Source organism: Petromyzon marinus, chromosome 41, assembly GCF_048934315.1.
Source record: "Petromyzon marinus isolate PM22_M1 ecotype Great Lakes invasive population chromosome 41, UKy_Petmar_22M1.pri1.0, whole genome shotgun sequence".
Lineage (NCBI taxonomy): Eukaryota > Metazoa > Chordata > Hyperoartia > Petromyzontiformes > Petromyzontidae > Petromyzon > Petromyzon marinus.
In genome coordinates, this window is record NC_133707.1 from 287166 (window position 1) to 311104 (window position 23939).

At 48.1% G+C, this 23939-nt stretch overlaps 1 protein-coding gene across 2 annotated transcripts in view; it reads right to left on the bottom strand.

Annotated features, from left to right (window-relative positions):
• Nucleotides 1-1056: 1056 nt before the first annotated feature.
• LOC116951021 (calcium/calmodulin-dependent protein kinase type II delta chain-like) overlaps nucleotides 1057-23939 on the bottom strand; it is a 96655-nt gene continuing 73772 nt past the window's right edge. Inside the window, exons 5-18 of one of the 2 annotated variants that reach the window (XM_032969290.2) lie at nucleotides 22755-22820; nucleotides 22130-22202; nucleotides 21411-21513; nucleotides 20356-20439; nucleotides 19468-19562; nucleotides 16843-16965; nucleotides 12663-12746; nucleotides 11094-11136; nucleotides 9642-9682; nucleotides 8599-8647; nucleotides 8082-8157; nucleotides 6856-6950; nucleotides 4180-4414; nucleotides 1057-2400 (exon numbers count right to left, since the gene is read on the bottom strand). In XM_032969290.2, the coding sequence (XP_032825181.1) occupies nucleotides 2382-2400; nucleotides 4180-4414; nucleotides 6856-6950; nucleotides 8082-8157; nucleotides 8599-8647; nucleotides 9642-9682; nucleotides 11094-11136; nucleotides 12663-12746; nucleotides 16843-16965; nucleotides 19468-19562; nucleotides 20356-20439; nucleotides 21411-21513; nucleotides 22130-22202; nucleotides 22755-22820 (1186 nt within the window). In that variant the 3' untranslated portion in view covers nucleotides 1057-2381. Of the gene's footprint in view, nucleotides 2405-4179; nucleotides 4415-6855; nucleotides 6951-8081; nucleotides 8158-8598; nucleotides 8648-9641; nucleotides 9683-11093; nucleotides 11137-12662; nucleotides 12747-16842; nucleotides 16966-19467; nucleotides 19563-20355; nucleotides 20440-21410; nucleotides 21514-22129; nucleotides 22203-22754; nucleotides 22821-23939 lie in introns of both variants that reach the window. The other variant, XM_032969291.2, reaches the window with a different exon arrangement.

A 23939-nucleotide genomic window follows, 5' to 3' on the forward strand; every position in this document is an offset into this window, starting at 1 on the left:
TCGATACTTCACGTGGCCTCAAGGTGCACATGGCCTGGCACAAACGTCGTGGTGACGTCACCGCCACTTAGTGGAGAATGGCGGTTGTTGTTGTGTGTGTCGTTGTGTGCGCGTGTGTGCGCATCGTTGTCTTGTGTGCGTCGTTGTCGTGTGTGTGTGTGCGTGTGTGCAGGCGGGAGGGTGCGTACGAGACACGAACGTAAAAGGGGGCATCAGCTCGAGTCCCCTTTGCAGCCTATACCCCCCCACCATCCACTCAACCCCCTTAAAGCTGTTTCACCATCGCCATGGAGGTGACCACCAAAGTGGACCCCTAAAAAAAAATCGCATTTGCAGCCATACCATAAGTCGCCAGCTTGGAATGACTAAATAATGCGTGAGCGTGACTGGATGCATGTTTGGCATTGTGCGCGTGTGCGGTCAACGTAGGTACGTACCTGCGTGTGTGTGTGTGCGGGGTACGTACCTGCGTGTGTGTGTGTGGGGTACGTACCTGTGTGTGTGCGCACGTGCGGGGTACGTACCTGCGTATGTGTGCGCGTGTGCGGGGTACGTACCTGTGTGTGTGTGTGCGTGTGTCATAGCGTGCGTGATGACGGCCTTCATGGAGGTGCTCGTTAATATAACCCCGGCCGCAAACGTCTGTTGAGGCGATACGGGGGATCTTTGTCTCGTCTTTGTCTTGACTGTGCAAATGAATACATGTGTGCGTGGGTGCCTGTGCGCACGCGTGTGTGTGTATATATGTAAAGTCTGTTGAGGCTATAAAAGCAAAAGTAGCTACATGTGTAGTCGCTACATGTGTAGTAGCTACATGTGTAGTAGCTACTACATGTGTAGTAGTAGCTACGGGCCCCGCACTTCCAAGAGCCCCGCGCTAAATGCTTTCAAGCTATCAATTCCGGTTCAGTGATTCTGTACTTGCTCTATTACTATAGTACTATACTGCCTTCAACTTTTATGAACGATTGAGTGTTTAAGGATCACGATTTGTCGTACTATCTGGCTGTATAGCAAATGAAAAAATACAATTACTTTACTATGCAAGTAAAAAAATTGTGTGTTTTAATATTTACGTGTTTTTATTTTTTTGCCCCTTTATAACATGTGTAACAGGCCCCGCACTCACTTAATCCGGCACTGTATAAGGGGGATTTTTGTCTTGTTTGTATAGTGGCATCTCCGAGCACTGCCACGGATTCCCTGGTTGATTCGTCATGCTACCTATCGCCACCTGGCGGGGGGAATCGTATTGCTTGGCGTTCCTTGCCTACCGTCCACGTGGACCTGATATGCAACATCACGACAAAAAATATTCCTTAATTAAACCTCTATGGGCCTTATCGAGGGAATGTTGTAGAATGTATCATTATTATCGTAATTATACTGGAGATATTTATTTAAAAAAAGCGCAAAAATATATCATTGTAGGAACCTGAGTTGTAACCTGTATCATCAAAAAGCCTACAAAAGCTCTCAAAGTGAACTCCACCGTATACATCTAAATCCAAGTACATATCCAAACATTGTTCAAACATCACTATAAATGTTAAAGCATACGTACGTACGTACGTGTATTTGCCCGCGCGCATTATCTTTAAAGGAAATTTTCTTCTGGGTTGCGAATCCAAAACTATGTCGTGCGTCAGTGCAGATGGCCCTGGATATGAGTGTGTGCGTGCAATTGTCTGTCCGTAAATGTGTATGTCTGTGACCGTGTGCGCGTCTGTGTGCGCATCCGTAAATGAGTGGGAGTCCATTAGCGGCCGTGCAGCGGTTAGCGCGCTGCGCTTTTAACCCGGCCACCCGAGTTTAATTCCCGCTCATGGCCGACACCAGTGATGATTATCTGAACCTGTCCTGGGCTTCGTCTAGGTCAACTGGTGTGATGTGCAAACATTGCCACTTGGGATACAAAGGCGGCCAGGCGTGGTGTTGGCCACCCACCTCCTCGTGTGCCGTTGCCGGCCTTCATAGGTGCTCGCTAACAGCACCTGCCCCAACAGTCTGTTAAAGCTATATGGGGGATCTTTGTTTGTTTTGTCTGTGAACACGCGTGTTTTTTTCCGTGAGTGTGTATGTCTGCTAGTGTGTGTGTATGTATGTGTGAGAGTGCATGTGTCTGTCCAAGAGCGTGTGTGTGTGTGTGTGTATGCTAGCACGTGTGTATGTATGTGTGAGAGTGCATGTGTCTGTCCAAGAGCGTGTGTGTGTGTCTGCTTCTGCGTGTGTATGTATGTGTGAGAGTGCATGTGTCTGTCCAAGAGCGTGTATGTGTCTGCTAGTACGTGTGTGTGTATGTATGTGTGAGAGTGCATGTGTCTGTCCAAGAGCGTGTGTGTGCGTGTCTCCTCTGTTCAGAGGCAGTTGGGAGACCCGGCTCAGTTTGTCTTCAGTCTCCTAGCTGAAGGGAGGGCAGGGGGGAGCAGGCACGGATTTAGTTACCGACGCTGGCCGAGCGTATCATCACACGAATAGCGCATGCATAATTCATCTCAAAGGGGGGCGAGAAGGGGAAGAAGAAATCAACAATACGCTAAATATTTCATGAAAATATCCCCGCACGCACGCTCAATAAACATGCGGCGATCGTGGGATACGCACGCACGCATGAATACGCCCTCTCAGTCGGTTTTCTGCGACGAAAAAAAACCGTTTAGGAATTTGATGCTCTGGACAAATCTGGAAGGCGAATTATTTTAATTGCTGTCTGCGAGCTTGTCCAGTCTCTTACCTTGTTTGCATTGTTGATTTATGTTGATATCCCCCCCCTCCAGCCTTCATTGTAGATATTTTAGGACTTGTTTACACAGTGCTAACTGGTAGAAAAAAACATTCGTAACAGGGCTGCACCAGATCACAGCATTAACATCTCTACGTAAGCGACAAGGCTAATGTTTTTTGTTGTTGCTACATCAGCTTTTTGTATTCGCTTTTGCAGCAAACATCTCTCGTCCCTCGGAACAGAATACTTTTCGGTCTCAGTGGGATCTTGTTGATGGCGATCACTTCACATTGCTCGTCATGTTTCATTGATATTTATTTTTGTTTTGGGGTCCGTGAATGTGCTACCTGCGTAAAGTGACAACGGAGCAAAAGCTCCTTTTTGGGTGAGAAGAACTGACGGGGAAAGGATCGTTTATCCATGGAAGGATGAGTTGCAGTGGCATGCCTATGGAGTGTACAGGCGGTGTAAATGAAATGCACCGAGGCCCATTAGCCAAATGGGCCAAATGGGCCCAAGTGTCGGGCGATACATTTGACAGGCCCCCTCCCCCCCCACCACCATTTAATTGACTCACATAGACTTAGAGAACCACAGACTCAGAAAAAAAACATGGACTCACTGAGAGAACCGTAAGTCATGTAAAGCTATCGAGTGTGCAAGTGGTGCAACTGCACCAAGGCCCACTTGGCCGAACTACGAACGAAGAGAGGGAGGACCCCCTTCGATTTAATTCTTTGCACCAGGGCCCATGCTCATCACGCTACGCCACTGCCCCAGACTCGCGCCCTGTATAACATCTGTCCCATCGAGGCTCCACACCTTTCCAATCGGATTTCAATAAAGCAGACTCAATTAATCTCACCAATTGTGGTTGGCAGACCCAATTTGTGCCATTTAAACATTAATCAGAACAAATTATATTGGTCATGAAGGAGGGGTGGGGGAGGGAAACAGATGGGAGGGGAAGGGTGGGGAGTGGAATAGCGAGACAGGTTAACAACAACAGGTGCCATATATTGTTTCATTAAAAAAAGCCCGTAAAAATACCTAATGCGCAATAGCGACTGCCCATGCATGCGATTGAATAATAAATAATTATATTTAACCGCTCAGCACGACCCAACACAGGTGCATTGTGTACACATGCGTTCAAAGTGGCACCGAGCTTGGCACAAAAGAGCTGTGGTGGACGTGGGTGGGGGAGGAGTAGTGAGTGGGTGAGGTTGGGGGTGGGTGGGTGGTAAGGTGGATAGGGGGGTGGTGGCGTGGTGGAGTGGGTGGTAAGGTGGGTAGGGGGGGGTGGTAAGGTGGGGGTGGGTGACATGCGGGAGGTGGGTCCGTGGGGTGGGTGTTGGCGTGGGATGGGAGGCGTGGGGTGGTGGAGGCAGTGGGTGGCAAGCGTGTGTGTGCGTGGTGGCGGTGTACGGTGTATCGATGTGGCGGCGGCTTACTTGGCGCTGCCGTGCTGCGTGGGCGCTCCCGAGCGGTGCGCGTGCACGCTCTGCCACTTGCCGTCGCGCCGGTGCCACACGCGCGTCTCCTCGGCCTGCTGCGTGCGCGGCACGCCGGCGTTGTCCACGTACTGCGTGAGCCGCACGTAGGCCACGCACGCCGCCTCCTCGCCCAGCAAGTGCACGTGTGGCGTCAGCAATGTCGTGTGCACGGGCCGCTGGCTCTTTGAGAAAACTGGGGGTGTTGTGGTGGGGGGGGGGTACAGGCAAGGTTATTATTCTGATTATCACTCTGCTCGTTTACCCAGGGGAGCCTCGTGGAGTTATTGGGGCGCCACGGTGGCGAGATGTGAACTGCCTCGGCCTAGTATGCAGGAGGTCGTGGGTTTGATCCCGACCCTAATGCCTGTATATTTTGGAGTTTGCGGTGTCTCTCTCCCCATGGTCGTGTGGATTTTTCTCTGGGTCCTCCGGTTTTTCCTCCACATTTATTATAATCAACATGCATTTCGAGTATTTGGCTGCTATAATTTCAACTTGATAAGCCACTTCTTTGAGCTACCATTTGGGGCCAGGTCACTTCTGAAAAAGTGCTATACAGCTCAGTGGACCTTACTGGGGAAGATAATAAAAATAGTGTAAAAAAATCGGTGCTGTCGACTCCCTGCCCTCGTTAAAATCCAGGCTCAAGATCGTTCTTTTCTCCTCTCCCTATCACGGACTACATATTTCTCTCCCGTAGACTCGCATCGAATCAAATATAAACCAACGACTGGCTGCCTCTATCTATCATATAAATATGCTCACCTCGCACTGTGCAGTGCTTTGAGATGCAGTTAAATATCAATGCTACGTGTGTTTGTGTTCGCACAGTCTCAGCCACCATCTGTCATCTCAGTAAGTTTCTGGCAGCGGCTTTTGGCTCACCATCAAACAAAGACGGTTATAATTGCACCGCGTGCTTTCAGATGCGCTTCTGGCCGTCTGGAATGCTCTTCCTTGCGATATCAGGAAGCCAAATGGAGCTATGCACTTTAAAATCTAAATTGAAAACTCATTTCTTTAGAACTGTTTCCCCCGCACCTCCGATTATAACGGTTGGCTATGTATACGAAAGAAGTTCAACATACATACAGTTAACCCATGACACCTGAGTCTGCTGTGATCGCCTATCCGAAAACCTTTTGATTCCTTACGTGACATTAAAAGTGAACCTAGCCTGGCACAAGTGATGTGGTGAATTACAATGCTATATTATCCACAAGGTACTGTATTGTTATGAGAGAGGAGAAATGGAGAGGTGGGGGAAGCAGAATCGCGTGGGGAGAAGGGGGATAGAGAATTTCGATTTAAAGCTTTCGTGACTGCCATGATTCATCTTCTTTGGTTCTTTCGGTAAAGTCACGTAGAATGAGAATAAAATAATACATTGATATTTGTCAATTTATTATTAATAAATTGATATTTATCAATGTATTATTTTATTCTCATTCTACGTGACTTTACCGAAAGAACCAAAGAAGGGGATAGAGAAATTAAGAGAGGGAGGCAGGCAAGCAAGGGAAGAGAGGTGGGAGCAGAGAGGAGTCGGGATAAAGGCAGGGGGGAGGCAGATGGAAGGGAATTTCAAGAGAAGGACAGAGAGCGTGAGAGAGAGAGACACACATGGATAAATTGATGAAATGCAGAGATTGGGTAAGAGAAAGGCAAGAGAAAGGGCAAGGGGGAGAGAGTGAGAGAAGGGAGGGAGCCAAAAGGCTCAATGACAGCTGGGCTACCTAGCAGCCTGCGCACACCACCTGCTGTGAAGGCGCTTTAATTGTAAATAATATCAACTCCAGCACTCGGCGTGTGGACGCATGTGGGGGAAGCAGTGGCGCAAGTGGTTCACGCACTCCGCTATGAACCCGGCGACCCGGGTTAAAATTCTCACCGTGGCTCGCATCGGGGGGCAAGCAATACCAGAACCTGTCCTGGAGCCTCCCCCCAAGGTCGACTCGAGATTTAAATGAGCACCCTGCAAGGTGTGTGAACACCAGCAATGGGGAAAACACAGGTGTGGCCAGGCATGCAAGCCTTGAATCAGAATATGTATGTGTACTGGGTGCTCTCTAACAGCAATTAACCTTGCTGATCTCATCAAGGAGCATAAACCATCACGCAAACGCTGGTCATCCTCACAGCGGCTTTTGGTTAACCATCGAACAAAGACGGCCACCGCATTGCGCGCTTTATTATGCGCTTCTGCGGTCGTCTGGAACGCTCTTCCTTCCATAATTAGGAAGCCACTGGAGCTGGCTGTGCACGGTGAGAAAGAAGTTCAACAGGCATACTATATACAAGAGCTTCGAGTCTACATTCTGGCTTTACACAGGGAATGTATTTTTTTGCACGTGCAACCGGGCAGCGGCTCGCATGCTGCACTCTGAAAATTGGGACTGAGGTTCGAATGATGGCCACGGTCTCTCCTAGGTTGACTGCGTCTTAATTGAGTACTTAGCATGGTGTGTAAACATTAATTCTAGTGTGTGCATACGTATGACCACGAGTCACACTAGCCATTGGCAACTGTCACTGTTGTTGGGAGTACAAGAAAACAGAGTTAGAATATTGGGAAATGAAGGTGGAGGTCACGGAGCGAGGGGGTTTCAAGGTTGCGTGGCTTGCGAGCCTCACGGTTTTCAAAGTAGAACTTGTGAAACTCCATCCCTCCCACCAGGTTTCCCAGCGCTTCCGGCTCGAAGGACGTCATCCCTGGATCACAGAGCTTCCTGGAAGAGGTGGAGGAGGAGGAATGAGGGATGAAGAGGGAAGGAGGTTATCAACCAAAAGCTGCATCGGACATCGTACATTCCCTTATCAATATGTACGATGGGATCTCCCCTATTCGCTTTGACTCAATACAGTTTTATGTAGCATCGTCGTTCATGCAAAGTGCATCTCACCATCGCGGAGGAGGAGCCGCCAAAGACAAGGTGGAAGGTAGCCGCACGGTGAGCAGGTGCCAATAATTGCTCTGCAGTTCTAGAACCCTTCTCGACGACGGTAATTGGGGTTCCATGAAACTGGTCGTTATGTGATTTTTGGTCGTTAAGCGAGTATAGGAAATATATGTTAAAGGCTTCATTCGTTCCGAATTTACCCATCTTCACCCAAAAAACATACTTTATAATGTTGTTAGTATCTTTATGTATTCATATCCATTATTTAAACATTATCAACACATAATATTAAAAGAAACATGGTGACTCAATGCATTAATCAATATTTATTGTACCTACAACAGCCCGTCGTTAATAGAGGAATGGTCAGTAAACAAACACATTGGGCTCTAAGGAGGCACTACACTACACGACACATTGGGCTCTAAGGAGGCACTACACTACTATACACTACACTACACATTGGGCTCTAAGGAGGCCCATTGTTCAGCGATTAGTCGTTAACAGGGGTGGTCGTTAAGAGGGATTCTACTCTACACTACTATACACTACATTATAAACTACACTACACACTGGGCTCTTTGGAGGCCCGCCGTTAAGTGATTAGTCGTTAACAGGGGTGGTCGTTAAGAGGGGTTCTACTGTATATTAAGATGTTTTCAGCCAATTAGTGAGTGTTTTATACTTGTAGAGAGGAAACCGGAGCACCCGGATAAAACTCACACGTGCGAAGGGGTAACGCTCTATCCCATACACAAGGGATAGACGATATTCGTCCACACTTTGCCCCACTGCATTCTCCTGACAAGCGAGGGGCATAGCATCTCAAGGCCCACGGAAATGGAGTGACGCAACATTTTGGGCGATCCACAAACCCTCGCCTCCGCAGTGCTGGATTACAGGCGCGCCCCCACAATTGCCACCACCATTTTTTTGGGTGGGAAGGTCTGGAGGACGTACGTGTAGGCCTCAAAGTCTCCGTGGTTGACCGCCTCAATCAGCTGCTCCGTCACCTTGATGATCTCTTGCTTGCGCACTGTCGCCATGGCGTTTGACGGGACGGCAACACAATCAAATCACCGTTATCATCTAGACCTAAGACATTACCATCACCTCCATCAGAACGTGTGCATGCATTGTACTTAGTTTTGAGACTACATTTAGTTTTTTTAAATATATATAGCGGGTGCATCCTTAAAGAGTATCCCAGTAACTAATTCAAATGTACTTGGGAATACTTGTAAAAGACGCACCCGAAACTTCACTGGCTTGTCACCAATTATACTCTAAATATGTTGGTCATGTTGCTGCTATGTTGGCAGTGGTGCAACAGGCAAAATTAACAACCAAACAACTCAACACATTCCGTGCCAATAGCACCGTGGCCTTGAAAGGAACACAATCTATAAATGTAAACAGGTGACATGTCAGCCAATGGCCGTTTCCCGTGGCTATGTCCCCCTCATGTGGCTTTTACGTTTGAGGTCTTCATCCTCCAGAGTGGTGTTGCTGCTGTCTGTGGACTCCTGCAGCACAGACAGGAATGCGTGGACACGCACGCGCGTTAATGCCTCCCCACTCCCCCCAACCACCGATGAAACGAAAAGGCCTTCACACTGAAAATAAATACATTAGGGCCACTCAGAGTATTTTGGCTGGCAGAAATTTCCTCGTGATAAGCCACTTCATTGAGGTGTCATTTGTGATAGCCAAGTCGCTTCTGATAAAGAGCTACATAGCTCACTGAGCCTTACCTGTGAAAATAAAAATAGAGCCTGAGGGCCTGTGCTCTGCAAACCGTGAAAACAAAAAATCCACCCCCCCCACCGCCTCTGTAAAGAGGGCGATCATTCTCACGCTCTTCTATACGCATGGCTGCGACCGCTCGCACTGCACCCCGGGTTCCTTTAGAAACAGACGCTGCCCTCGTGCGGCGTTTGGAACGCTACGTGACGGCAAGTTTCTTTTATAGTTTAACAGTTTCGATCGTCGCAATATTACGACAAATTTACTTGAGAATGCATATCGTGTATGTAGGTATTCATTCCTTCTTTCACACCGTATGAATCAAATGAGCTATGAAGCTCTTTTTCACCGATGTCCAGTATGGGCGGGTCAATAAAAATCACGGTGCCACGCGTTTCCATTCCCACTGCCTTCTGGATAAGTGTGCGACTCGCTGACTTCTCCCGGGAGAGGTTTTTTTTCTTCCCATGGACCCTCTTCCAGTGGCAGGTGGCAGCTATGGGGAAAGTACACTCAGAGTGACGGATTACGGGCCGACGTTGGTGCCAGCACCCAGCGGGTTCTGGACCGCATTTCAAATCCGAAGGCCCCCTTTTTTTGCAATGATAGAAGTAGCAGATTGCAGCGGCACAACCTAGAAAGTTTCGCCGAATTGAAAAATCTTCCCCTCCAGTGCCCGATTATATGCAGTCGAAGATCCTCGCAGCAATGGATAAATACGTAATTGCGTCTCGTAAAAACATAGTCGATACATGGTTGGGAGAGAGGACGTACCTTCACGCCGTCCGTCTTCTTGTTCATCAGGCTCTTGGCCGCTGGTGGAACAAGAGATGGACATCATCAGCGAGGTTACACCAATGTTTGACCCTAAAATACACTTCACATCACCTCCGATTTGCACGGTCGGCCACACCCATCTTTCTGGGTCTACTGAGTGCCGATGTTGACGCACACAAAAAGATTTCCCATTCATCCTTATCCTTATAGAAGAACGTTCTGTTGGTGAGCACTTATTCAGGTCAATGCGGTGCCCGAAGTAGCAGAATGACCAGTCCAATGCCTGGCAGTCTTTGTTTCCCCCATTGCTCATGATTTACAGACCAAACCAGGGACAGATTTAAGGCTCAGTTCACCTAAGAGAGGGCCCATGACCAGCTCTGATATTTGCCATTTGTCTTAGCCATGGTTGGAAATTAACCCAAATCACCAGGTCCATAGCACAGTGCTCGACCCACTACACCACCGCTCCCAAGTCCCCCCCCCCCCCAGGCAGCCTTCACAGACTGCTGGGGGGGTCAAGCGCTGTTACAGCGAGCACCAAGTCAAGGTGCTACGGGCGGCACACGATGGGGGTGGTGTGGCCAGAATCACATCTGGCCACTTTTGTCTCCTCCAATTCTGATGTTTGCATACTGCACCAGTTACTAATTTTAGGCCGAGTCGACCTAGGGGAGGCCCAGGGCCAGTTCAGGCATTCACCACTCTATATGGATTCACCACTGTAATTGGTCTTGAGCTGGAATCAAACTCGGGTCGCTGGTGTGACCCCACTACACTACTGCTCCCCACAGAACCCCCCCACATAGCTTTAACAGACTGTTGTGGCAAGAGCTGTTAGCATTCACCTATGAAGGCCGGCAGGGCACACGAGGGGGTGGGTGGCCAACACCACGCCTGGCCGCCTTTGTCTCTCTAGTGGCGATATTTACACACCGCGCCAGTTACTCATTTAAGGCTGAGCCAACCAACCTCCCACAAATGCCCATACGGCTACACACGGCCCCACACAGCCACAAAGACAAACACAAAGAGCCCCCGTATAGCCTGAGCAGACTGTTGGGGTAAGTGCTGTCAGCAAGTAGCATCGATGAATGCCGGCATGGCATACAAGAATGCGGGTCGCCCACACCACGTCCATTTTTACACACTGCACCAGGTACTCAATTGATGCCGAGTCCACCTCGGGAGGCCCAGGACCGGTTCAGGTAATCATCACTGGTGTTGGCCGTGAGCTGGAATCGAACTCGGGTCACCGGTGTGACCCACTAGGCCTACTGCTTCCCACAAAGACCCCCTCCTATAGCCTTAACAGACTATTCGGGCGAGTACTGTTCGAGAGCACCTACCACTCCCCATACTCACACACGCTCGCACACGCTCACGGACGCATGCATGCACACGCACAAACATAGAACAAACAGCGGCACAGAGCAAGAGAGGCGCTACCTGAGAAGTTCCGCGTGGCGAGCATGGTAGTGAGGATGGCTCCCTGCAGTGCAAGTTGAGTGTGACGGCCGTTAGCACACCCGTGGAGGGCACCGTGGGACAGCAAAGATGGTTTGGGGGACACACACCAGCAGCAGTCAACGAGGTGAGCAACAAGGGAGCGGCAGTGTAGCGCTGCGCGTGCTGCGCTACGAACCCCGGAGACCCGAGATCGATTCCCGCTCACGGTCAACACCAGTGATGATTATCTGAACCGATCCTGGGCCTCCCCTAGGTCGACTCAGCCTCAAACGAGTACCTGGTGTGATGTATAAACATCGCCACTGTGGAGACAAAGGCGGCCGGGCGTGGTACTGGCCACCCACCCCCTCCGTGTGCCGTGCTGGCCTTAACAGGTGCTCGCTAACAGCACTTGTCCCAAGTCTGTTAAGGCTACACGGGGGATCTTTGTCTGTGTGTGCGCTTGCACAGTCGCAACTTCGCCATCGTCTCAACAACTCAAGTCAGTTAACCTATAGCACCTGGGGGTCTGCGCCGTGACCTCCTTGCCCGCAAGTCTTTTTGATTTTCCACGTGGCTTCAAAAGTGCACCTAGCCCGGCGCAAGTGCTGTGGTGATGGCAAGTTTCTTTTGTTTAACCAGGTGATATCTCAAGAGACCAGGATGAGTCTCATTTGCGCGTGTGACCTGAGTCGGTCAAAATGACGAAAAACAAAAAAAACGTTAAGCACAGCGACGAGTGTTGCCGTCACTCGGCAAATGACGACTTAAAAAAAATGGTTCAATGGACGTGTGTGTGTGTGTGTGTGATTGGCGTGTAAGCACGTGGGAGTCTTCGGGCAAATAGAAACTTCCTTGACACGACGGAGAATTAAGGCGTCACATCGCTAGTTTGACAGATGGGAAAGTTCTGCCCTTCCACACGTACGTTTTAGACATTTTTAAAGATGTGAGTCATCATTATCATAACAACGAAGTGACTCTGCTTGAGTACAGAGTGTTAAATAATTAGGACTGTCATTCGCATCACATATAAAATTTGCCCACCTTTCTTGATAAGGGAGAAAGCCCAACAAAATACCACGGTTAATTGGGTGTACTTGGACAAACGTTGCTTTTCATCCACGCCAGGATGGTGGGCGACGCATTTAAGTATGCGTGCGAAACCGTTGACTTGCAACACAAGAACGCGCCGAGCAGTTACGCGCTTACTCTCGTCGAGAGAGACTCAAAGAGGGGCAAGGAGGAACCGCAGGCAAAAGCAATTGCCCAAGCTCTGCAGTCCTCTATACATTAAAGGTGTTATCAGCCAAAATAAAATGTGTCTCCTTTGTTTACTAAAACTAGAATTCTCTCTTGATTTGAAGCTTTCGTGACTGCAGAAATCCACTCTTTGGTTCTTTCGGTAAAGTCACGTAGGTAGAAAATAAAATAAATCACAGAATTCCCTTTCAACGACATCACGAATTATTTAGTGGGATGATTTATAGGTATAAAAAAACTCGCTGCCATCCCTAAACGCAACTCGAACGCTAATCCAGGCACGTTGTGTTCCCATCCCTTTCTTGCCTTGAGCTTGCGCCGGGCGTTGAACTTCTTGAGGCATTCGACCGTCTCCTGCCTGTGCATGCACGACGCCACGGTAGAGCGTTGCTGTGGGAAGCAGGGGGCGGGGACACGTCACACGCGACATGAGTGCGTCATACGTGGCACGGGCGAGTTGCCCGGTTGCCCAAGACGCGAGCACGTGCGGGACACGCAACCACTTTGCTTACTTGGCACGAGAGTGTTACTTACGCAGCGGAGGGCACGTAACACAAGACACAACGACACGAGCGCGGCGAGACACCAACACGCTTGTACATGACACCAAAACGCTGGTACATAACGAGGATGAGTTGAACAAGGTACGGGTCTGCAGTTAAGCAACACGCGCACGTACATGATCGTGAGCACACATTGGACACAGCAATCACGTGACACGTGACATGAGCATATTATACGTAGCATGCAGCACATTTACATAAAACACCGGTGCATTGTACACAGCAAAAATATATTATGCACATGCCACGAATGAGTTAAACAAAGCACAGGTATGTTTTTCGTGAAACACAAGCACATGCAAGACACGAGAGCATGACACAGATCACAGAGACATCACAAACACACGTGTGCCATGTGCATATGACACTGTCAGCCACAGTGAAGCGATAGTGGACCACTCGTGAGACACAGTGCACCATTTAGCAACACTGAGCCACTAGTCATCCACAGTGCATCACTTAGCAACACTTAGCCACTAAATTTTGATTTAAAGCTTTCGTGACTGCAGGGATTCATATTCTTGGTTCTTTCGGTAAAGTCACATAGAAGGGATACCATAAAATAATAAAAATATAAAACAATAAAATGCTCACGACGTTTCGACCGCAACACAAGCAATCATCATCAGGTGTGAAAACCACAACAAGAACATTTGAAAAAAGTGGCGTTTTTTTAACGTAAGCACCACGGATAGCGATTTGACAGTTTGTTCAGATGGACGAGTCCATATATGTTCGGAAAAGAGGAGGGGGGAGACGAAAAATAATGGATGCGGTCTGAAAGCCACCTTAAGCGTGATCAATCAATTAAGACCCGAAATGGTTTTATCAAATCCTTCCAATGATTGCTAAGCCAGAATCCATCTTCTCGGTTGAAATTGTCTCTGTGTTTGTATATGTGGATAGCCTCATGAACGAATCTCTCATGGTAGCCAGATGGCTTGCAAAGCTAGACGTTAACAAAGTCGTAATTAATCGCAGTAACAGTTCTATTTCCGATGGTCTGAAATCCGTTTTAGCTAAAGGGCTGAACTTTGCAGTCACACCTAAACACATACCAGTTAATGATATCATTGCCCAAGTAGACGTGGCTCTCAAGGGCCTGGGTCACATCGCTGCAGATGTAGCAAGATCTGAAATCGCTGCAACCCTTAAAAACGCTAAGATGCCAGCTAGCAACCTCAGCAAAGATGAGTGTTTTGAATTATATAAATAAAAAAGAGGGATGACATTGCCATCCTCTCAACCGACAAGGGAAATGCCACTGTCATCATGGAAAAAATAGAATATAACAACAAAATTAAATAATTACTCAAAGATGGCAGCTAAACAAAAATAAAAAGAGATCCCACCAACAGCCTCGTCATAAAAACCTACAAAATCATTTCTGATTCAATTTATCAAACCAAACAGTTCTCGTTGAAACCTTCTGCTGCCAGGCCACCAAGATTATACGGCTTACCAAAAATACATAAAGTAGATACAACCCCTTCGTCCCATTGTCTCTACTAGCAACTCCCCCACCTCCAAACTGGCTCGTTTTCTATCTGAAATCCTGCGGCCTTTCACTGGAAAAACCACCTCTGCGGTACAAAATTCTACTCACCTGGTATCGACAATCAAGGATATTTCCCTGTCCCCAGACGACCTGCTCGTCAGTTTTGATGTAGTTCCCTTATTCACCAAAGTTCCTGTACCTGACACCATCGCAATCATTGAAGACTTGGTTCATCAAGGACTAAACACTGAGGTACCCCCTCTGGTAAGACACTGCTTAACCAATACATACTTCACTTGGAATGGAACTTTCTACAAACAAACTGAGGGCACCCCAGTGGGCTCCCCCCCCTATCTCCGGTTGTAGCCAACATTTTCATGGAGAAATTTGAGACTGACGCCATCCAGACTGCCACTCTGCGCCCAACCTTATGGAAGAGGTACGTGGATGACACTTTTGTCATCTGGCCACATGGCTGGCCTGCTCTAGACCAATTCTTCGACCACATCAATTCCATACACCCAGCCATCAGATTTACCATGGAAGTCGAAAAAGATGGCAAGCTACCTTTCTTGGATGTCCTAATAAAAAAAAGACCTGATGGTGCAATGAGCTACTCTGTCTACAGGAAAGCTACCCATACGGATGCTTATCTGAAACCGGATTCCCACCACCATCCATCCCAGAAGAATTCCCTCATCAAGATTCTGCACCATAGAGCCCAATGCATATCCGACCAGGAACATATAGCCAGTGAACTCAAGCACGTACACCAAGCTCTTAAGGCTAATGGTTATTCCGACTACACAATCCGCAAAGCTATCACTCCAACCATGAAGAAGGACCCTCTGGAGGAGCCTTTCAAAACCATCACTTTACCCTACATTGCGGGGATCACAAAAAATATCTCCAACATTTTGAATAAACACAAGATCCAGGTCCGATTCAACACATTACATAAAATCCGTGATCTGGTTCCGTCTGTAAAAGATGTGATTCCGGACATACAGTACCCTGGCGTCTACAAACTAAGTTGCCTCTGTGGTAGTAGTTACATTGGAGAAACCAAACGACATGTCTCGGACCGCATTCGTGAACACAAAGCAGACCTGAAACACGGTAGGACCAACACCTCAGCCATGGCAGATCACTGTTATAATTCAGTAGGTTCACATGACATTGACTTCTCCAAGACAGAGGTTCTTTGCAAGCCATCTGGCTACCATGAGAGATTCGTTCATGAGGCTATCCACATATACAAACACAGAGACAATTTCAACAGAGAAGATGGATTCTGGCTTAGTAATCATTGGAAGGATTTGATAAACCATTTCGGGTCTTAATTGATTGTTCACGCTTAAGGTGGCTTTCAGACCGCATCCATTATTTTTTGTCTCCCCCCTCCTCTTTTCCAAACATAGATGGACTCAAATTTAGATTTAAAGCTTTCGTGACTGCAGTGATTCATATTCTTGGTTCTTTTGGTAAAGTCACGTTGAAGGGAAACAATAAAATAATAAAATATATAAAACAATAAAACAATACATTTTATTATTTTATTGTTTACCTTCAACGTGACTTTACCGAAAGAACCAAGAATATAGATGGACTCGTCCATCTGAACAAACTATCAAATCGCTATCCGTGGTGCTAACATTAAAAAAACGCCACTTTTTTCAAATTTTCTTGTTGTGGTTTTCACACCTGATGATGATTGCTTGTGTTGCAGTCGAAACGTCGTGATAATTTAATTGTTTGATATTTTTATTATTTTATTGTTTCCCTTCTACGTGACTTTACCGAAAGAACAAGAATACTGAGCCACTAGTCATCCACAGTGCATCACTTAGCAACACTGAGCCACTAGTCATCCACAGTGCATCACTTAGCAACACCGAGCCACTAGTCATCCACAGTGCACCACTTAGCAACACTGAGCCACTAGTCATCCACAGTGCACCGCTTAGCAACACTGAGCCACTAGTCATCCACAGTGCACCACTTAGCAACACTGATCCACTAGTCATCCACAGTGCACCACTTAGCAACACTGAGCCACTAATCATCCACAGTGCACCACTTAGCAACACTGAGCCACTAGTCATCCACAGTGCATCACTTAGCAACACTGAGCCACTAGTCATCCACAGTGCATCACTTAGCAACACTGAGCCACTAGTCATCCACAGTGCATCACTTAGCAACACTGAGCCACTAGTCATCCACAGTGCATCACTTAGCAACACTGAGCCACTAGTCATCCACAGTGCATCACTTAGCAACACTGAGCCACTAGTCATCCACAGTGCACCACTTAGCAACACTGAGACACTAGTTATCCACAGTGCTCCACTTAGCAACACTGAGCCACTAGTCATCCACAGTGCATCACGCTCAGAGCCACTGTTCGGCTGTAAATACTCACGAAGATCCAGGGGTGGGTGAGGGCCTCCGAGGCCGTGATACGCTTGGCCGGATTTATCGTCAGCATCTGGTTGATGAGGCTCTTGGCCTCTGGGGTGACAGTGTCCCACTCGGGCGACGGGAACTGCACGCGCGTTGCAGAAGACACAAAAGACAAAACCCACAGTCATGAACAAAATGGGGCCCAGTCAAACTCACGTTCGTCAAGGACAAAATATATAACAAGCAACGTTTCAGGCAATGGACCCCAAAAATGTCACCTATTATCATTTGTTTCCCCATTTAGGGTGAAGTTACTTGTTAAAATGCATCGAGTTTTTCGGTTAATCATTGTGCCTTGTGCATAATTGGCAAGTGCAGCAGCAACATCGCCATAACGCTCGTTGCAGAGAAGTATGAGCGTCGCAAGGAGGTGGCAAACAGTGGGAGATTTTTGTTGGTTTTGTTTTGTTTTGCTACGGCATGCCAGGCGGGCCTGGTTGCCCTGCACGCGCTGGAAGAATGAGGCCATCACATGCAGCATACGTAGTTCGGGTCCCCGTACTGTGTGGGAATTCAGCGTTATCCGCTTTGGCGGGTCGCTGTCGAGCGACTACGCTAAGAGTTCCGAATGGACTCTGACTCAAGACGGCGATGGGCCAATCAGATAAATTTGGCCGAAAAGACAAAACGCCCCTTTTAAAAAATATATTCATTAGATCTCTGCTGCCCACAAGAACAAAGGCCCATCGCAGAGCGTTGGGCGACAAAAATACAACGGCATGCAAATATCCACCAGGCCCATGGACCCGACGCGTCCTGGTTAATGACCTTGTTGTTTTTTTAAAAGGTGGCAATGTATTAAACAACGTGGACCAGAGAGCACGTGTCCTCGCTCGTTGGGCCTTCGCCACAAAGATCATGGGGGATGCATGGATGTGGAGAAGTTGTGTGGTTGTGCCTGAGTTGTGTATCTTGTGCATGTGGCTGTGGGAGGTTGTGTAATAGCTGTGTGGGGAGCGGTAGTGTCACGGTTAGCGTGGTGCACTACGAACCCGGCGACCCGAGTTCGATTCCCGCTTACGTCCACCATGAGTGAGGATTATCCGAACCGGTCCTGGGCCTCCCCTAGGTGGACTCAGCATCAAATGAGTACCTGGTGCAGTGTGTAAACATGGGCGTGGTGCTGGCGACCCACCCCCTCCTGTGCCATGCCAGCATTAATAGGTGCTACTTGCTGACAGCACTTGTCCCAACAGTCTGTTCAGGCTATAACGGGGGCGCTTTGTGTTCGTCTTTATGGCTGTGTGTAGCTGTGTGTGGCCGTGTGTGGCCGTGTGTGGCCATATGGGCATTTGTGGGAGGTTAAATTTCGATTTAAAGCTTTCGTGACTGCAAGGATTCATCCTCTTTGGTTCTTTCGGTAAAGTCACGTAGAATGAGAATAAAATAATAAAATAAAATAAGACAATAAAATTCTCACGACGTTTCGGCCACAACACAAGTGGCCTTCTTCAGGTGAAAGAACAGAACTGTCGGGATGACAGAGCTTGAATGAACGCTGTTAAGATTCGCAGCGTCTTTAAAGCTCGGTGAGAGGCGTGGAGAGCCTTGACAAAAGAGTTTACCTATCAAAGCAGGAGGAGAATTTAGCATTGAAATAGCTGAGGGATTAGCTTGTGACAGAAATAGCTGTGTTAAAGTCAAAGTTTACATATCAACAGAGGCATTTAGTACATGGACGCTAAAGGCCTCCAACTACCAACTATCATAAAGTAAACCGGTGTGAAAAACTCAATCTATATTACATCAATATTAAGTACATTTATTATATTGATGTAATATAGATTGAGTTTTTTTCACACCGGTTTACTTTATGATAGTTGGTAGTTGGAGGCCTTTAGCGTCCATGTACTAAATGCCTCTGTTGATATGTAAACTTTGACTTTAACACAGCTTCTTTTCTAGATTTGAAGCTTTCGTGACTGCAAGGATCCATACTCTTTGGTTCTATTCGGTAAAGTCACGTAGGTAAAAATAAAATAACAAAAGTCACGACGTTTCGGCCACAACACAAGTGGCCTTCATCATTTTATGTTAATTCCTTTGTCAAGGCGTTTTTTGTTTCCTCCCACACAGCTTAAAGGACGCGACCTGGGCTTGGCTGTCTTCACTTCAACGCAGTCCCTTGGACAGTCCGGTCCCTTCACCTGATGAAGGCCACTTGTGTTGTGGCCGAAACGTCGTGATTTTTGTTATTTTATTTTTACCTACGTGACTTTACCGAATAGAACCAAAGAGTATGGATCCTTGCAGTCACAAGCTAATCCCTCAGCTATTTCAATGCTAAATTCTCCTGCTGTGATAGGTGAACTCCTTTTTCAAGGCTCTCCACGCCTCTCACCGAGCTTAAAAGACGCTACGAATCTTAACAGCGTTCATTCAAGCTCTGTCGTCCCGACAGTTCTGTTCTTTCACCTGAAGAAGGCTACTTGTGTTGTGGCCGAAACGTCGTGAGAATTTTATTGTCTTAGTTTATTTTATTATTTTATTCTCATTCTACGTGACTTTACCGAAAAGAACCAAAGAAGATTGTGGGAGGTTGTTTGGCTGCGAGTCGCCCTGGGTGTGTTGTTGTGAACCTTACGTCGTAGGCTCCGGCCTTGATCTGCTGATACAGGCGGTGCTGATCCTCATCCCAGAAGGGAGGGTACCCAACCAGCAAGATGTACAGGATCACTCCTATACACACACGCATACGCGCATGCGTTAGACACCGAGACAAGGATCTTCTATATAGCATTTAGCAGACTGTTGGGGTAAGTGGTTTTGGTGAGTGTTTATGAAAGCCGGCACAGCACGTGATATTAGTACATGTATACACACAGATAAAGACCAAACTATAGATCGCCCCTGTAGCCTTGAACAGAATATTGGGGCAGGCGCTGTTAGTTGGTACCTTCAATGTGAAGGCCGGCATGGCGCACAAAGGGTTGGTTGTGGCCAGCACCGCAATGTTTACATATCGCAGCAGGTACCCATTTAAGGCTGAATTGAACATTGAGAAGAATCGAGACAAATTATGATGCCACTTGCCACTGATGTTAGTCGTGGTGGGCGGGAATTGAACCCAAGTCGTCGGGTTCATAGTGCAATGCGCATGCCACTGTGCCACCGCTCCCCGTAAAACACACAAACACACACTCGTGCACACATACGATAAAGATTCCCATTTAGCTTCAGAGGCTGCGTTGGCAAGTGTTGTTAGCAAGCACCTATTTACCTTCGGGATAACACTTAAAGGAACGGTGTTTCCAACACCATTCACACCCTGGTTCTACTCGGCACTCATTGTTGCTATTGTTAAAATACCCCCATTCTTAAAGTGTCACAGTAGTTATCATTGTCACCACACTGTTTCTATTGTTGTAGACAATAGTGTTGTTAGCATGGTTACAATCGCAGCGATTGCTGGCGATTGTTGTTCAGTGGCGGTCACACACAGGGGGGGGGGGGGGCTGGGGGAATGTCTCACCGCACGCCCACATGTCCACGGGTTTTCCGTACGGATCCTTCCGGAGCACCTCCGGGGACAGATATCCCGGCGTGCCAGCAAAACCTGGATGCAACGGACGCGGCCCACGCAAACAACAAATTATAAATCAGTGCATAATCAGAGAAAGAAATTTAAAACCGTGCACAATCAGAAAAAAATCAATATTAAATTAAATAAATATCCCATACTGCAAGTCGGCGCAGACAAATCACTTTAAAAAACCATTTGTAGCAAAATTGAATTGCGGAAGCATCAAAATGTAATCAGGGCGATTATTTGACCGTGATTGTACTACTGGGTGCCATGGTAGCAAGATGTGAACTACCTCACCTGATATACATGAGGTCGTGGGTTCGACCCCAACCCTCCACGTTTAGATTACTTGGCCGCTATAAATATTTACACACAATAAACCACTTCGTTGAGCTATCGTTTGTGGCCAGGTGACCTCTGAAAAAGAGCTATTTGGCTCGAAGTGGGTCTTTTCTGGACATATCAATGACCCCATCGACACACAACCCTTAACCGTAAATGTTTTTTTCAGTAGGATCTCGTGGATATAAATGTGTCATTAACCCGCCACCATCCGACACAGCCCATCAGTAAGGTCAGTCACGTAAACAAAACGTACCAATTAGTTCCTACTTCAGCACACAGGTGTGTTGGATAGTAAAGCCATCATCAGGTGTTTCGGTCCTAACAGAATATGGGTTATCTCATCACTGTGAAGACCAGAGGGGGCTTAATGCAGGCATATAAATTGCAAAGGATGATGTTAATCTGAGCATATGCAGTACACCTATTACTGACTACATTACAGTTACTCAGCATACAGTGGAATGCTTTTATTTTCCCACCACGCAGCTCCAATTAGCTTGGTTGGTAACGCACGGTGCGAAAGAAGTTCAACATAGATGCCTACATTATGTTGATCTGAGAAAACGCAGCACACAGCGAAAGCCTACATTACCAAACCGACACAATCCCCGAGGCAGGCAGCTGTGTGGGGGATTCTTGCCAGCGCAAGCACTTACCGAACCAGGCCTGCTGCTCGCCCTGCACCTCGATGGCCAGGCCAAAGTCAGCCAGCTTCACCGCCGCCCCTTTAGTCTTGCTCGCCAGCAGCAGGTTCTCGGGCTGATGATGGCGCCGTCGGTCGGCATCGTCGCGGCAATCGCCGGCGGGTCGGGTTGGCGTTAGCGAGCGCACGGAGACGGCAGAGGAGGTCGCCTCGTTAGCGCGGTATAACAAGCCCAGAGAGCGTTGTCCGTGCACGAGCTTTAGTACACCAAGTGCATTTACTTACATCTCGTGAGTTATATTTAAATAATAATAAAATCCTGTAATAGCTCTATCAGTTTACTCAGATTGCTATGTTGTATTTTATCAGTTTCGTTGATATTCATAGTTACTGCCCCTTTTCCCCTTTCAATCCATTGCTGGATGAAGGTCCACACCCCCCCACCCCCCCGATTCCTTGTCGGTCATGGGGGGATTGTTTAACCGTACTTCAAACACGTTGAGTCAGCATGAGTTGGATCCCCGGATCGTTTGAGACATCGCTCTCCACTGACGTTAGCCGTGGTCGGGGATAGAATTCAGGTCGCCAGTTTCACTCGTCGTGCACTCCTAACCCCTGCACAACCACTCTGCCCCCATTTACTCGCGATAATAATAATAATAATGAAATACAATTGTCCTGGGAATTTATCATGAACCCGACGGCGGCAAAGATGGCAATGCCAAAGTTCACCTTCAAGTCCCTGTGCACGATGCCCAGCTGATGGCAGTGCAGAACAGCCTCCAGGATCTGCTGGATGCAGTGGCTGGTGGAGGTAGCAGGAGCTCCCGCGGTGGTGGTGGTGTTGGTATCAGTGATGGTGTTGGTAGTACCAGTAGTGATGTTGGTGGTGGTGTTGATAGTCCCAGTGGTAGTAGTAGTGGTGCCATTGGTAGTTCCGATGGTGTTAGCGGTAGAAACAGTGGTGGTGGTATTGGTGGTACAGGTGGCGGTGGCGGTGGTGGCGGTGTGGCATGAACGGGAACAGGGGGCGGCACACGGGAGCAGAGACGGGTCCAGCAGTGAGCAGAGGTCCAATGTCAGAGGTTAAGCATCAATGTGGCGTGACTGCAGGCGGCAGTGCCGCGGCTTCAAACTCTGCCACCGCCGCAGAGGCAACGCAGCCATGCGGGGAGGGGGGGAACCCTTTTAATTACGCGGATCGCACACAATCCATCGACGCAAACACGTGAAAACACACGCACACACGCACACGGGGGAGCTGCTCAGCTGGGGCCATGACGAGCGAGCCAGGGCGGAGCAAGCGTGGCGGCGGTCGTCAAGGAGCGTCGCGCTGGGGCTACCGGCATGGCGTTACCTGGCGTCGGCCTCGCTGTAGTATTCCCGCGCCACGATGTCTTCGAACAATTCCCCTCCGGTCACGCTGAAGCACGCACGCACACACGCACACACGCACAGTGACACACGCACGAGGACACAATCGCGAACGAGCAGATGCACGCGTGTAAATACCAAAAAAAACACAACTTGAACACAGGGGAGGACGTAAAAACCAATTAAACTGTGACGCGGAGAGAATGAAATGGGCGGCTGTGAGAAGGTGCAATTACGAAGGCATCATTAAGCACGGGTCCCGGTGACTATAGTGCCGGATCTCGTCAGGTCTCAGAAGCCAAGCAGGGCCGAGCCTGGATAGCGTTTGGATCTGCGACCGCCGTGTGTGCACAGCAGGTTTGTCATGTGTGGCTGCTGGGTGGGCAGCAGCAGAGGAACCGGAGTAAAATCCACTGTTGTGCTGTACTATGCGCCTACCTCCTCCATGCCAGTGGTTCTCAACAGGGGGTACGTGGACCGCTGGGGGTACACGTGGCAATGTCCCCGGGGGGTACGTGAGGTGATTTATACATGTGCGAAATTACATCATACATGAGTCATTGGTGAATAATCATGTGTGAATCTGTCAATATAAAATAACTACGATAAAACGTAAATCCATATGGTAGCCTAGAACGATATAAAAGACCGTTCTGAACTCATTGATCATAAACAATGTGATTCCAAGAGTAATCAGCAAGCGCGAACAAAGTACGTCATGCATACAGAGCGTTCGCTCATTTTTTTATTTGCTTGATGTTACTAGCTAGGATACCTCACAAAATGGACAATTGATTAAAATATTGATGTTTATTATTCGTACATCTTTTACTCAGAACCGTGCTGGGTGGGGTAACTCTGTGGAAACAAAATTTAACAAGGGATACAGTAACCAAAAAAAGGTTAAGTACCGCTGCTCTATGGCTCCTCCAACCTTCACCAACGCGTACCAACCAGCGTGGCCAAGTACGGTAAAAAAAACGCCACGAGCCGCACGGCGATGGAAAGTGGGGGGGGGGGTAGAGGCACGAATTGACAAGAGGGCTGACAAACAGGGCCCTACGAGCGTTGCACTGCTGCAGTAAATCAGAAACGCCGCGGTTGTTGTGACGATTGCGACGACGCCGATGCAAGCGACACAGAAAACGGCAACGGGTTCAAAGCGTGG